This window comes from Sciurus vulgaris (assembly GCF_902686455.1).
Source record: "Sciurus vulgaris genome assembly, chromosome: 6".
NCBI classification, from domain to species: Eukaryota; Metazoa; Chordata; class Mammalia; order Rodentia; family Sciuridae; genus Sciurus; species Sciurus vulgaris.
This window is the reverse complement of record NC_136466.1, coordinates 155,782,133-155,796,719: the sequence shown is the minus strand read 5'-3', so window position 1 is coordinate 155,796,719 and position 14,587 is coordinate 155,782,133. Positions and strand designations below refer to the sequence as shown.

At 32.9% G+C, this 14,587-nt stretch overlaps 1 protein-coding gene across 5 annotated transcripts in view; it reads right to left on the bottom strand.

Moving 5' to 3' along the window:
* Positions 1-14,587, bottom strand: part of CDH18 (cadherin 18) — a 952,430-nt gene that overhangs the window by 25,246 nt on the left and 912,597 nt on the right. For all 5 annotated transcript variants that reach the window (XM_079145368.1, XM_079145369.1, XM_079145367.1 and 2 more), the window contains 2 exons: positions 9,962-10,083; positions 1,014-1,131 (listed from right to left, as the gene is read on the bottom strand). In XM_079145368.1, the coding sequence (XP_079001494.1) occupies positions 1,014-1,131; positions 9,962-10,083 (240 nt within the window). The remainder of the gene's footprint in view (positions 1-1,013; positions 1,132-9,961; positions 10,084-14,587) is intronic.

Genomic DNA, 14,587 nt, shown 5'->3' with positions numbered 1-14,587 from the left:
ATTTATCTATTATTTATCCATTATTTCCTTCATGTAAATCTGAGCCAATAATTAAATCTCAACAGCATATGAAGATAAATATTATCAGTAGGGCACGGGAGTGCACTCCTGTAATCCCAGCAACTGGGGAGTTTAAGGCAGGAGGATCACAAGTTGAAGAAAAGCTTCAGTTTTTAGCAAGGTCCTAAGCAACTTAACAAGACCTTGTCTCAAACTAAGTCAATAAATGAATGCATACACACATACATACATATATAAAAAGGCTGGGGATGTGGCTTGGTGGTTCATTCCCCAGTATAAAATAAAAAATCAGAATAAAAGATCACTTGCAAGAAAAAGTCAATGCTAATTAGAAAGTCACACATACTGAATAGCTTGGTGTTTGTCTAGATTATAAGGAATCCACCAATAAGACATCTAAGTAATGATAAATCCTCTATAGTTACTAAATTATGTATTCCTTCCTTTCTTCAATACAGAATATTAAAGGAAAATGATTTTTAAAACTTCCATAACACCCCACAATTATGCATCATTCCACTCATAGTTTGGAAAATGTTCATAATAAAGAAAGGAAATATAATTTCCACAGCACGTCCTGATAGCCTTGCTAATACCGATGATCTCAAACATCGCATTTCCCTTCATAACTGTCTCTAGGACATATTTTTCATTTTTTCTAATTTAAAATATTTTTACCTCCCAGCAGTTGCAGCAACTCTCATAAACATTTTGTCAGCTAACATTTCTCTTAAAATTTGCCCAAGAGCATATTACATGTACGTTTCTTCTTTAAAGGAATGTTTCTGAATAAATTCAAAGAAAACTATTTGTACATATGGCTCAATTTTAAATACAAGCTATTCACAGATCATAACACATTAACATCAAGTTGATTTTGAATGCTGATTTTCAAGCTGTTTGTGGGTGTTTAAGAATAAAGAAAAACTAATCAGACTTCTTCCATATCAAGTCATAGCAAAAAACAGAAATAAAGATATATTCATCTTCACCTTCATTGTCCTTAAGGGTGAAGTTTGGGTTGACAGACAGGTGCTCATCAAGAAAGAAGTTAAATCTTGGTCCATTGGCAAAATCATCTTTATCAGTGGCACTGATGGTGTGAATGACCTAAAGAAGAGAAACATACTAAATAGTAAATTTAATTTGACTTATTCCCTTGGTTTTAATTATGCTGTATAATTTTAGTTGTTACAAGAGTTTTTAAAGATCCTTTTTCCAAATCAATTGTTTAAAATTAAACTCATGAAAATACTAATTACTTTGTTCTCACATTGCTCTGGATTTTAGGGGAAAAATGTTATAATTTATAAACATTACATATTCTTTTCTACCCATAGCACAAATACTTTTCAATTTTTCTAACACTCATAATACCTTGGGCCCAATTAGATGTAAGATTTTGTGTGAACACCTGTTTGGGGAAATGTGAAGTATTGTTTCCTCAAAAATAAACACCCCAGTGTTGAAATAAAACAGCCTCTCAGTATATGTTGGTTTCTGTCAGTAATTACAAAAGCAGTGAGCCTTAATTTTTTTTCAGTGTACCGTAAGGCCTTTCATTTCTTGTATTTTACTGGTGAAGTACCAGAGTCTCACAAATATCATGGATGCCTAAAATCTCTGAAGTAGTTGTAGAGGCAAAATCATACCCCTTGGTGATTTATCAATGCGCTGTCATCTCTAGTGGTCAAGAGAACACAAATCTAAAATCTGGATTTAATGCATATTAAAGAACACAGTAAATTACAGTATATAAATAAATAATTTCTAGTGATCCAAGAGCAAGACACAAAGTCTAGTAACTGTTGCCATTATAGTCTGAAAAAACAAATATCCAAGCAAATAAACAAAAGGATATTTCTCTTCTTTAAAATTGAGTATCACAAACATTTGGGTGTCCTCTTTTTTGACATGCCTTAGAATAGTTAAAAACAGAGAGAGGAAATAGAAAACCATAAATCAGTATTTCTGTTGATGAATTGTATTACACCAACTGCAAAATGTAATACAGTTTCTAAGAATATTTTATCCAATTTAAATATTTTGCGGTGGAAATATTTCACCTAATGGTGTCACAATTGAAACTAAATTCCTCTCAGTATTTTGAGACCATTAGGTGGAGGGAGAAGAGAGCACAGAAAAGTACTGCAGAGGAGTGTTCAGAAAAGGCAGAAAAGTGACCAAGCGCTTCCAGATGGGGAAGGGATGACCTTCCTTCACATGTCCCAAGACGTACTTCTGCACATCTTGAAGCTGAAAAGTTCATGTTGTTGATGGTGTGCTTTCTTCTCGCATTTAAAGTGCAACTGGTCTGTAGGTAGATTTTTATCCCTTTTGTTTTGACTTTGAGTAGGAGAATGTATCAATAGGTAATCAGATGCAATCTGACCATTTTCCTCAAGTGCATGAAAAGCTTCAAATAGAGTTCAGAGTGCCCTGCCAACTGACAGCTCGGCCTACATTCTCTGCACATCAGTTAATTAGTATATGATTGAAATATAAACAAAGTCAATCTGTCTAATTTGTTTTCAGAATTTAAAAAATACATGTATTAAAAGAAATTAAAAGAAAACATAATTCTCTCACCCCATCCCCATCACACACACACACACTGGTGCATAGCAGCGCACACACACACACACACACATGCAGAAACACACAGCTTTCTCTTTGTTTTCCCTTCTTTCAAAAAGAAGTGTCCTTTCATCCCCTACTCCTCATTCAGTGTGCTTCTGCTGTCTGCCATCCTATTTTCTCTACGACACTTTACAGCGTTATGATACATTTGCCAGTTCACTTCTTATCCCAGAATCGTATCTCAGAGAGACTTGTGGAGGGCAAAACACTGAGATGGACTAGCTGTTTTATATTTCCTGTTATCACATGTGTGGTATTGTTTCCTTTTCTATCCATTTCAAATTTAGTTCCTAAATAATTTAAGTGTTTTCTTAATGTTTTTACAAACCTGAGTTTATTTAATTTGGCAAATGGATGTAATTCATATTGAATTTTGATTACTGTTTTCTTTCATAATCTTTACCAAAGCTTCCTTTCTATTCTTAAATAGGTACACATAGACCATTTCACATCTGAATTTAACATGGAGGATACTTAAAACAGTTTTGTTCTACTTGAGAAAAAAATCCCAGTCTCTTTGACATAAGAAACAATATCTCAGTTACTACATTTTGCTTGAGAATGTCCCATTCATCATGAACTTGTGTAGAATCAGTGGTCATGTGTGCCTAAATTTTTAGACTTAATATTTCTGCAAAATGTGTTTTAAAAAAACCTGGAATGCTATTCTGCTTTCATCCTGAATCCTGAGATACTGTCTTGGTCTGAGATATCATACTCAACGTTTTTATTTTATGAATTGCCTTTTTCCATTTCAATAGGAAATAGGACTTGTATTAATTGTTACTTCAGAGTTTTCATAAAAAATATGCATGGAAAATTAGCATGTTCATGATTTTAGAATATTTAAATCAAGATACCTAGATAATTGCCTATTCTCTTCGATCAATATCTTCTGTTACATAGTTCTGATTCATACAAATTGTTCTACATGTGTTCTCTCTGCAATTGCTTGGTAACCTGAAATGCCTTAAAATTTCATCTTTGATTCTCATTTTTTTGAACTTCAACCAAAAATCCCCCTTACATATCCATGATCTAATTAATGTATAAACTAATAATTTGAGATGATAAAAAACAGTGGTAGAGGCAAAAATTTAGTCTACTTCAGGGAAAGAAGCAGGAAAATCAAATTGATAGTTGAGATTTATTAATAATAACCAGTAAAAAATTAATGCTGACTTTAGTAAATGGGATTATTTTTTAAAATTCATTTTTCACAATACTATGAGAGTATTTATTAGAAATAAAAATCAATGTAATAAATTTATATAAGTACTATTATGTTCTATTCTAAGGAAGACACAATATCTTTTATAAATTAATCAATGTGTTTGCTCTATAATATAATATTAAATAATTCGGTATCAAGTTATTAAATAATAATATCAACTTTTATTGGTTTTGATGAGCTGTCTCTTATTTACATTTTACAAATTCTTATTGACCTTGGTAATTTTCTTATTCAATGTTATGTAATTGATAAAATTATATGTATCAGTGGTTATTATTATATAATAAAATATTTTTCATATTATGTTTTCTGAGTTTGTTTCCATCGAAAAATAAAAAGAGCACAGATAAAATTTAGTGAGAATATAAGAAAGGACTCTAGGAACTGACCTCAAATTTCATGCATACATGACATTCTTTTTAATATTCTTTCAGGAAAAGTACTTAAAATGTTTGTTTCCAGAATAGGAAAATATATTAACTCAGAACTATCATTTGCTGTTTACATTGACACTTGAATTGACCTGAATTCTGTTGTTGTATGTGGTGTAAACTTTCAGAAAAGGCCAATCTCTTTGCCATGGCAACACAGTAATATATTTGGATGCAGAGCATCCATAATAGAAATATCTGCAACTCTGAAAGCCATTGTCAGAGAAAGAGGAATTGTTGTACATTTGGGCAATGCAAACTCACTTTAAAATCTTATTTCAGAAATCATAGTTTAAATGGTTTCCTATTCCAACTCTGCATCAAAACATATGAAATTCTTCCAGAAATCCTGTCAACATAAGGTCAAAGGAATCAAAGTGTATAAAATTAAACATTAGAAAGATCCAGACCATTTTCTTCTGCAATGTGTTAATAACAAAGCTACATATATTGGTAATCATTTGATTAAATATAGATGTCACAAGCAGTATTTAAAAAATTATATTTTTTTACATCAAAATACAAATTTATTTTGATGAAAAGAGTCAAAAATGATTGTTAAAGCAACAACATAAAGAACACAATTATAGCCTGGTGTGGTGGTGTAAGCCAGTAATCCCAGCAATTCTGGAGCCTGAGGGCGAAAGGTCAGAAGTTCCAGGCCAGTCTCAGCAACTTAGTGGGCCCTGAGCAAATTAGTTAGACTCAGTCTCAAAAAAGAAATAAAAAAATAAATAAAAATAAGAAGTGCTGCGGATGTAGCTCAGTGGTTCAATTGAACCTTTGGGTTCAATTCCCCAAAAAAAAGAAAAAAGAAATACTAATCATAGTCACATGTGAACATTTTAAAACTTTAAGAACAACAATGGTGGCTAAAATAGTAACCACAAGACTTTACCCAAGTACACTAGAATATAGGGGTGGGAAGACTTGTGGTAGCTCTCTTAAAACCAATGATAAATATCCAAAGAACGACAGAATGCAGAGTGAGAATAGGGAAGGATTTCAAACAAGTTTGTGAAATAAGTTTACAACATAAATGATGAATGGGTACTAACAAAGACATAAACAGGTTATCACAGGCACAGCTGTTTCCCCAAATTATGATGACTTTCATATAAGCATAATAATGTAGTTCCTATTTTTTATTATTACTTTTATTTAGCTTTTATTTTTTTACAGACTGCATTTTGATTCATTGTACACAAATGGGGTACCTAATTTCATTTCTATGGTTGTACACAATGTAGATTCATACCATTCATGTAATCATACATGTAGGGTAAAGAAACATATCTAATCATAAACTCATAAAATTTTAGGCTTAGGAAAACCCTAAAATTCTGACAACTGTCTTCAGTTTAGAGATGAAAAATGCACTGTCTATGCCATCTAAAATTCTCTCAGAAATGCTACAGAGCTGAGGTGGTCAATGCAAAGAAGAAAATAGAAGACATAGATAGTGATGTGACATTGAGACAGGATGTGTCTTAGGGATAATGACAAAGTGACAAAAGTAGATGAGATGATACATCAACAAAATCAAGATCACAGGTCAGAAAACTAGCCAATAGTTTAAATTTGGAAACATTTGTTCAAAGACTCAGAGAAAAAAGATATCAACTGAAAAATGAGGTAGGGCAAGTTACCCTCAGATTTTCAGTGGCTTCTAATGGTGACCAGGCACCAGCAAGAGTCCACTGCATCATGGTACAAAAACATCCTTTATCTTTCAGCACTGTAAAGGTGTTGAGGGAAAATAGCTTATTTATATGTAATTAAACATTTTAATAAGAAAAAATGCCTAAGAACTCCTAACATAAACATTAGCCTATACTTGATTCTATATCATATTTAAAATTTCCTATTTGCCAATTTTTAGATCTTTGACATATGAACCAACAAAATGTTCACTGAGGAAAAGGAACTAAGCTTATTTTTTTTTAACATTTCAACATTTTTTTTGTTTCTCTTAGTTATACATTAGAATTCACTTTGACATAATGATACAAGCTTGGAATATGACTTGCTCTAATTGAAGGGAAAGAGGAAGTATTGAGGATCTAAGTTTTAAAGGTTGATCTTTGTAATGAGTTATCCAATCTTAAAATGGATAGTATTTATTCTTAGCTGCTTTGTTTGTTAGCATGGTTTTAACTAATACAGTATAGAACTTTATTTCTAATTGTAATATAAAAATATAACTAATATCTTCATTTTGATGCTGTACTCAGCAAATGTGTTAAGTTCATTCAACAACTGAACCAGTATTTAGTTGCATTACCACTACTGTTGTTGTTGCTTTTCTTATTATTAGTAATGGGTATTGAACTTTATCAAATACTTTGTATTTACCTGTTGAACTTTTATCTTCCACTGATTTAAAGTAATTATTTTTTGGTTTATTTGATATGTATATATTTTATTTGAGATATTTATATCTATGGTCATTGATGTAAATCAACTTGTATTTCTGCTTTTGATACTAAATTTATGCTTATCTTGTCATAAATTATGTTTATGCCATCATAAGTTATTTACATATTCATCATAAAATTAGTACAAAGATAATATCCTCCTTTTTCTGATTTCCTGAAATGTTAATAATTTCCCCTAATCTTTTTGAGGAATTCATCTTGAGAAGAGTATTTATTTGTGGGTAGGTTTTCCTTTACTTAGTCAATGTATTTAATAAATAAAGGATAAATATTATGAATAAAATTGCTATACATACTTATGTAAACATCACTGCATGAACAAAAGACTTGGACTAGCTGGTGAAATGCCTGAGGTTGAAGTTGCAGGACTGTGTGTCACTGCAATGTTTTGTTCCTTAAGCAACTGTCAAAATGTGTTCCAGAGAAGCAGAACCACATTACACTTCCACCAGCCATGTATGAGTGATCTAATTTTTCTACATCTCACCAGCATTTGTTAAAGTTTAGCTGTTCTGAAAGGTCTGTAATGATCACTCATTGTGACTTCAATTTATATTTATGTGATTTCTAATGATTTTCAACAACATTTTACATTCTTATTGGTGTACATCTTTCCTGAAATGTCTGCTCATACATTTTACCCACTTTCAAATTGTGTTATTAATTTGTTACTGTTCAATTTTGAAAACATATTTTCATTGTCTAAATGCTAATCCTTAAGCAGATACATTATTTTTAAGTATTTTCTTTAATGTGTCATTTTATCCTAGTAACACATTCTTTCACAGAGTGAAAAGAAAAAAAAAAAAATGTTTAGTTTCCCAATGTTGCTGTTTATGGATCATGCTTTTTGGTGTCAAATCTGAGATCATGTTGATCCTTAGGTCCTAGATATTTTCTATAATTGTTTTTCCAAATGGTATTACATTTTTTTTCTGGATATTTTTTATTTTCTGAGGTTTTATTGTAATGAACCTAGGTCTTTAACCATTCTGGACAGCTTGTTTAGTTTGTTTGATTTTCCGCCATGCTACTTGAGTGTTTGACTTGATGTTTTCCATCTATTTAAAAAACCTCCAAAACATTATTTTAGATATTATTTCTGTCCCATCCTCTTTCTCACTTGACTCTGATAATTGAATAATGAATGTTAAATGTTCATGTCTCATTTATCTACTCTTACTTGTATTTTCTTTGTTTTTATTTCCATGCTTCAACAAGGATATAAAGTTTGACCTATCTTCTATGTCATTTGTTTTCTCTTGTGTCTAATCTGCTTTTACCAACAACTGAGTTATCATTCTCAATGTATCTTTAAGTTTAAATTTTTAATTTGAATGTTTAGTATTTTTTATTAATTGTATTTTTTTCCAGTACTACCAATTAAACTCAGGGGTGCTCTACCACTGAGCTATACTTGCAGTCTTTTTTATTTTTTAAATTGAAATAGTATCTCATTAAGTTTCTGAGACTAGCTGCAGACTTATAATACTCCTTCCTCAAACTCCCAAGTAGTTGGAATTATAGGCATGTGCCACTACACTGGGTCTCATTAACTATACTTTTATAATTCTCAACTAATTGAGTTAAGGCAATCACAAATACCTGATCTTCAGTCAGTCACAGGCAGCAAACTGATCAAACCGTGCACAAGAAAGGCAAATGTCTACCTCTAACCCATCAAGAGATTTTTCTGCCTTCTTCTGTTTGACTTATAAAAGTTTGCTGCTCATGCTGCTGGTCACAGCTCTCTGAACTGCTTGTGGTTCTGATGCTGCCTGATGTCTGTCTGTCTGTCTACCTATCCATCTATCTATCTCCATTCTCTGGCAGTAGTATAAACACATAAGTAGTGATCATTATAATTGTTGATTGTTCTTCGTACACAAATATAAAAAGCAATATTTCTTCTGACCATATTTTCTTCAGTTTCAAAATGATCCGAAGTAATTTTGGATGATATGTTCATTCCGATTTGCCAAAGAGTAACGGAATCGTTCTACCTCAGATGGTCTTTCTACCTCTCTGGAATTTTCTGTGTCATACAGACTTTATGGTACCCTCTTCCAGTGCATGTCTTCCTTAGTCCCTTTACTCTAAGAGGGGATATAACCTGTCTTGCTTCTGACCAAAAAATATGCAACAATATCATTGTATCTTTCAGCTTATTACATTATAATATGTTATAATATGTGAGACCTTTTGCTAGCAGACTGACCTAAGAAATCCCCTTCACTTACTTAATAAAATAAGTGGCTATATTTGGGGAGTTTATATGGCAAGAAAATCTGGGTGGTATCTCTGAACTGTGAGAAAACTTGAACAGCTAAGGAAACTCATGAAAGGTATAAAACTGAAGGGAACTGAATACTGCCAAGAGCCACAGGTGTTTGGATGGGATCCCCAAGCCCTGGGTGAGAACACAGTCCTGCATGATACCTTAATTGCCATCCTGTGGGACCCTGTGAAGACCCAGCCAAGGTATGCATAGGTGTCTGATCTACAGAAACTGTGAGATAATAAATACATCTTTTTAGCAACCTGTGGATTTTGAATGTTTTTTTTTTTTAACTACAGCAGAGAAGATGAATGCAAATTCCCTTTCCAGTCCCCACCCCTTGCTCTGTGTGCCACCTCCACACTAACCTGCCTTCAGTTGCAGCTTCCTTCAACTGAATGCCCTGGTATGTCCAGGCTCATGTCCTATGTTTAAGTTTTCTTTTTTCACCTCCCCATCTCATTAACACATAGCCGTTCTTCACACTGTTAACCCTGAAGCACCTTTTAATATCAACCCCACTCAATCATCACGTGTCACTCTTCAGGATCCCCTAAAGTAAAGCAAGTAACCTCTCCTCCCTGATGCAGCCTCTAAGTTTCATTAAGACAGGGGAGTTCGATATTTCCCCCTGGATTAATGCAGAGCTGTACCTAAAGCACTCCATGTAATATTATTGGCATGATGAATGGACTGTGCACAAATAAGTTCAGTGTTCTGAATTACAGGATACAGAGAAAATTTATTTTCAATGACTCTCATAAAATCTATTTGGTACTTAAAATAAAGCTTTATAAAATTATCTGCACTAAGTACAAAAATTACACTGGGGGATTTGGGGATTATACCTATGAATAATATGAATAAAGCTGCTTATTTTTCTTCCATTTAAATGATAGGAATGAAACAATTAACTTACCTGGCCCGGCTTAGAGTTTTCACAAACAACAATATCATATTCCCTGGCAAGTTCGGGTGGATTGTCATTGACATCCAGAACTCTAATACCCACTGTGACATGGCTCAGCAAATCAGGATTGTCTGAAAAACACACAGGGAGATATTTAGTATTTCCAGGCACACTTTGGAGGCTTGGTTTAAAACAAATCTCCTTAATGCTGTGCCTTGTCACTAGCTCCATATGCTGTAGCAGGACTTTTGGCAAAAGACAACTTTATGAAGGCACTCTTTGCTGGAACTCATTAACTTACAGAAAAATGAAAAATGAACACCAAGTCATGACATGAATACTAAAATGATATTTTTTCATATCAAGGAAATTACACATTATTCAGGAACTACAGTGGGAGAAAGTTGTCAGAACTCATTGTGCGCTGTCAGAGTCTAAGGGATGAACAAATGGCTTCATCATTAATCTCAGCGGTTGTTAAAAAAAATCACATAATCTTTAAAAAGTTCAAGTTCTCAATCTAAATAAACTCAGAGAAATGGAGAGTTCTTTACACAAATGATAATTTTCTTTTTATAGGGGAATATATGCTGTGTGTGATGTTAAGTCACAGGGAAAAATAAAGAACACTTCAAATCTGAACTTAGCATGGGATTTACATATAACACTGGTGAAATTCAAAATACTATCTTCAATACTTTTAAATATGTCTGAGTCTTAGCCTTCTCATTTTTCAGTGAGCTTATTAATTCTGCAATCTAAGAGAAAAGACAAACATTTTTTCCAAGAGAAAAGAAAACATTGGTTTTATTTTTGCATGTTGAATATAGAGATTTATAATTAATTATAGAAAATTTGAATCTCTCTCAATAACTCTCACTCTATTTCTCTTTTAATGACTGATGTTTCTATCATCTTCCAAAAACAATACAAAATTAAAATTATAACAAAGGACTAATACATTAAGATCAATATAAAAGACACACATTTAGATAAATTCATCAAAGCACAAATGAGAAACTGAAAACTAACAATATTAGAAAAAAGTGATGCATAAATACTTATGCAGAACATATTAATAAGAGAAAAAATTTCACAGATAAATCTAATAGGAATAGTGCTATAAAACTACAGAAAGTGAATTTCAAAATTAAATTTTTCCCAAATAGAAAAATGTTGACCAGATTGTTTTGCCTAAAATCAAAGCAATGATTAATATCAGACCTGTACACAGAGAAAAGGGAAATATTCTGCAACTTGGTTTCAGTATCTTGTAAAACTCTGATTCTAATACTAGACACTCCTACTAATGAGAGATATATCAATAGACAAAGCACTAACAGTAAACCAACTGCACTGATGTTTTAAAAACATCTATCTGGATTCAAATAGTTGTAAGAATACTTAAATAATTCAACAATAATGGAAGGGAGAGAAAGGAGAAAAGGAGGGAAATTTTTAATACATAAAATTATTCATTAATTTAATGAATTTGAGAAGTAAAAATGTGTAGACTTAACCACTCAACAACAAATATAAAAATTAAGAAATAATTTAAAAAAAAATAATTAAAAAAAAAAAGAAATAAAACACAGTATCCATACAGTCTAAACACAAACAACAAAACATAGCATATGTTATTCTTAATGGGGCAAAACTACAAGAATTCATTAACAGCAGTTAAAGAATTCCAGGGATAAAACTAATAGAGCATGTAAAAGATCTATAGGTAGAACACTCTACTTAGTTTCATTAACGAAGATTCAAAAAAGTCTGTGGTTTAAAACACAAAGTACCACATGTAACGCCCAGCTATCCAGATGTGTGTGTACATTCATGTAATGTCGTACAAGTTCAATGGGAATAGATCCTAGAAATTGATAACTGATTCTTTTATACACACTAAGTTCACCCAGACTCACAGAAGAGCATGATGAAAGCTTGCTGTGTGATCTGCCAACGTGCCATATGGTAGTAAAACTTAAGACACTGTCACAGTGTCCAATGGATTGACAAACAGAAACAGAACAGAGTTCCAACCCACTGCAAATGGAAATGTATGGGATAAAAATGAAGGCACTGCAGAAAAGGGTAGGGGGAGAGTAAGTTTATCAAGAGGTGGTTTCGTACAACTTGTTATCTTCAGAATAATAGTAACAAAATAATAAAGTGGATCTTATGTTACACAATGCACAAAAAAACACATTGTAAGGACAAATTTATTTTTAAAAATGCATATTTCAGGAAAATAATAGTATCAATACATAAAATTAAAAACATGAAAGATTTCAAAACACAAAATGCACTAATCATGAAAAAGCGTGGATAAAATAATTTATATTAAAATGTGACCCTTCATTTTTAATTCCTCCAACTCAATATAAAATAACAAAAAAAAAAAGAGGGAGAGCTACGATGGCAGACTAGAAGGTAAGTGCATTCCATGTTGTTCCACGACTCAGGATTCAAGAAGAAGAAATGTTGAGAGAGCCGGGACCAGTGCAGAGTCGCCGAACGAGACTTCACCACCGGGAAGGTAGGCCCAGAGACCCAGGCCCAGACCAGCAGGGCCCCAGCCAGCAGTCTAGTGCCCCTGCACTTGACCATCTGTCAACATGTGGAGGTGCCTCTGCCCACTAGCAGCGAATATACCCCATCTGGAGGCCACCATCCTTAGAGGGGCAGCATCCCTTTTGGGTCACTGCATTATCAAGTTCCTCCAAGACTTCAGGCTACTGAAGACTAGGAGGTGAGTTATTGGATACTTGCAGAACACTATAAGTCTACAGGGGGGAAAATACAATACCTCATATCTGCATTCCTAGAGGGGAAGATACCTGAGCAAAATGAGAAAACAAGAGAAGAAAATGTCCCAAACAAACCTAGATGCTATATCAATAAAGTCCAATGACAGCATGGCAGAAGAAATGTCTGAAAGGGAGTTCAGAACGTACATAATTAAAATCATCAAAGAAGCAAACAATGATATAAGAGCAAATGCAGGCATTGAATGATCGCATCAAACAACAGGTAAAAGAGCAAATGCAGGATGCAAGGATCATTTCAATAATGAGATAGAGATTCTGAAGAAAAAAAAGAGAAATTCTTGAAATAAAGGAAGCAATAAACCAAATTAAAAACTTCATAGAAAGCATAACCAATAGGATAGAACACCTGGAAGACAGAATCTTAGACACTGAAGACAAAATATTTAATCTTGAAAACAAAGTTGACCAAACAGAGAAGATGGTAAGAAATCATGAACAGAATCACCAAGAATTATGGGATATCATGAAAAAATCAAATTTAAGAATTACTGGGACTGAGGAAGGCACAGAGAAACAAACCAAAAGAATGAAAAATCTATTCAATGAAATAATAGAAAATTTCCCAAATCTGAAGAATGAAATGGAAAATCAAATACAAGAGGCTTATAGGACACCAAATGTACACAATTACAACAGAGCCACACCAAGGCACATTATAATGAAAATACCTAACATACAAAATAAAGATAGAATTTTAAAGACTGTGAGAGAAATAAAACAAATTAGATTCAGGGGGAAACCAATATAGATATCAGCAGTTTTCTCAACCCAGACCCTAAAAGCTAGAAGGGCCTGGAATAGCATTTTTCAAGCTCTGAAAGAAAATGGATGCCAACTAAGAATCTTATAGTTAGAAAAACTTACTTTCAGGTTTGATGATGAAATAAAATCTCTCCATGATAAAAAAAAAAAAAAGCTAAAAGAATTTACAGAAAGAAAGCCAGCATTACAGAACATTCTCAGCAAAATATTCCATGAGGAAGAATGAAAAACAATGATGTAAATCAGCAAAGGGAGGAACTACCCTAAATGAATAGCCAAATAAGGGAGAAACCCAGTCAAGTAAAAAACTGAAAATAAGCCAAAATGATGGAGAATACAAATCATATCTCAATAATAACCCTGAATGTTAATGACCTGAACTCATCAATCAAAAGACAGAGACTGGCAGATTGGATTAAAAAGAAAGATCCAACAATTTGCTGCCTGCAAGAGACTCATCTCATAGAAAGAGATACCCACAGACTAAAGGTGAAAGGATGGGAAAAAACATACCATGCACATGAACTCAGCAAAAAAGCGGGGTTATCCATCCTCCTATCAAATAAAGTAGACTTCAAGCCAAAGTTAGTCAGAAGGGATAAAGAAGGACATTTCATACTGCTTAAGGGAAGCATAAATCAGCAAGACATAAGAATCATAAATATTTATGCCCCAAACAATGGTTCATCCACATATGTCAAACAAATCCTCAATTCCAGGAACTAAATAGACCACAACACAATGATGTTAGGTGACTTTAACACACCTCTCTACCACTGGACAGATCTTCTAAACAAAAATTGAATGAAGAAATCATAGATCCAAATTACCATCTACGAAATCAATAATTTAGACTTAACAGACCTATATAGAATATTCCATTCATCAATAAGCAAATATACTTTCTTTTCAGCAGCACATGGATCCTTCTCTAAAATAGACCATATGTTATGCTACAAAGCTACTCTTAGAAAACATAAAAAGATAGAGATATTATCTTGTATTCTATCAGATCATAATGGAATGAAATTAGAAATCAATGACA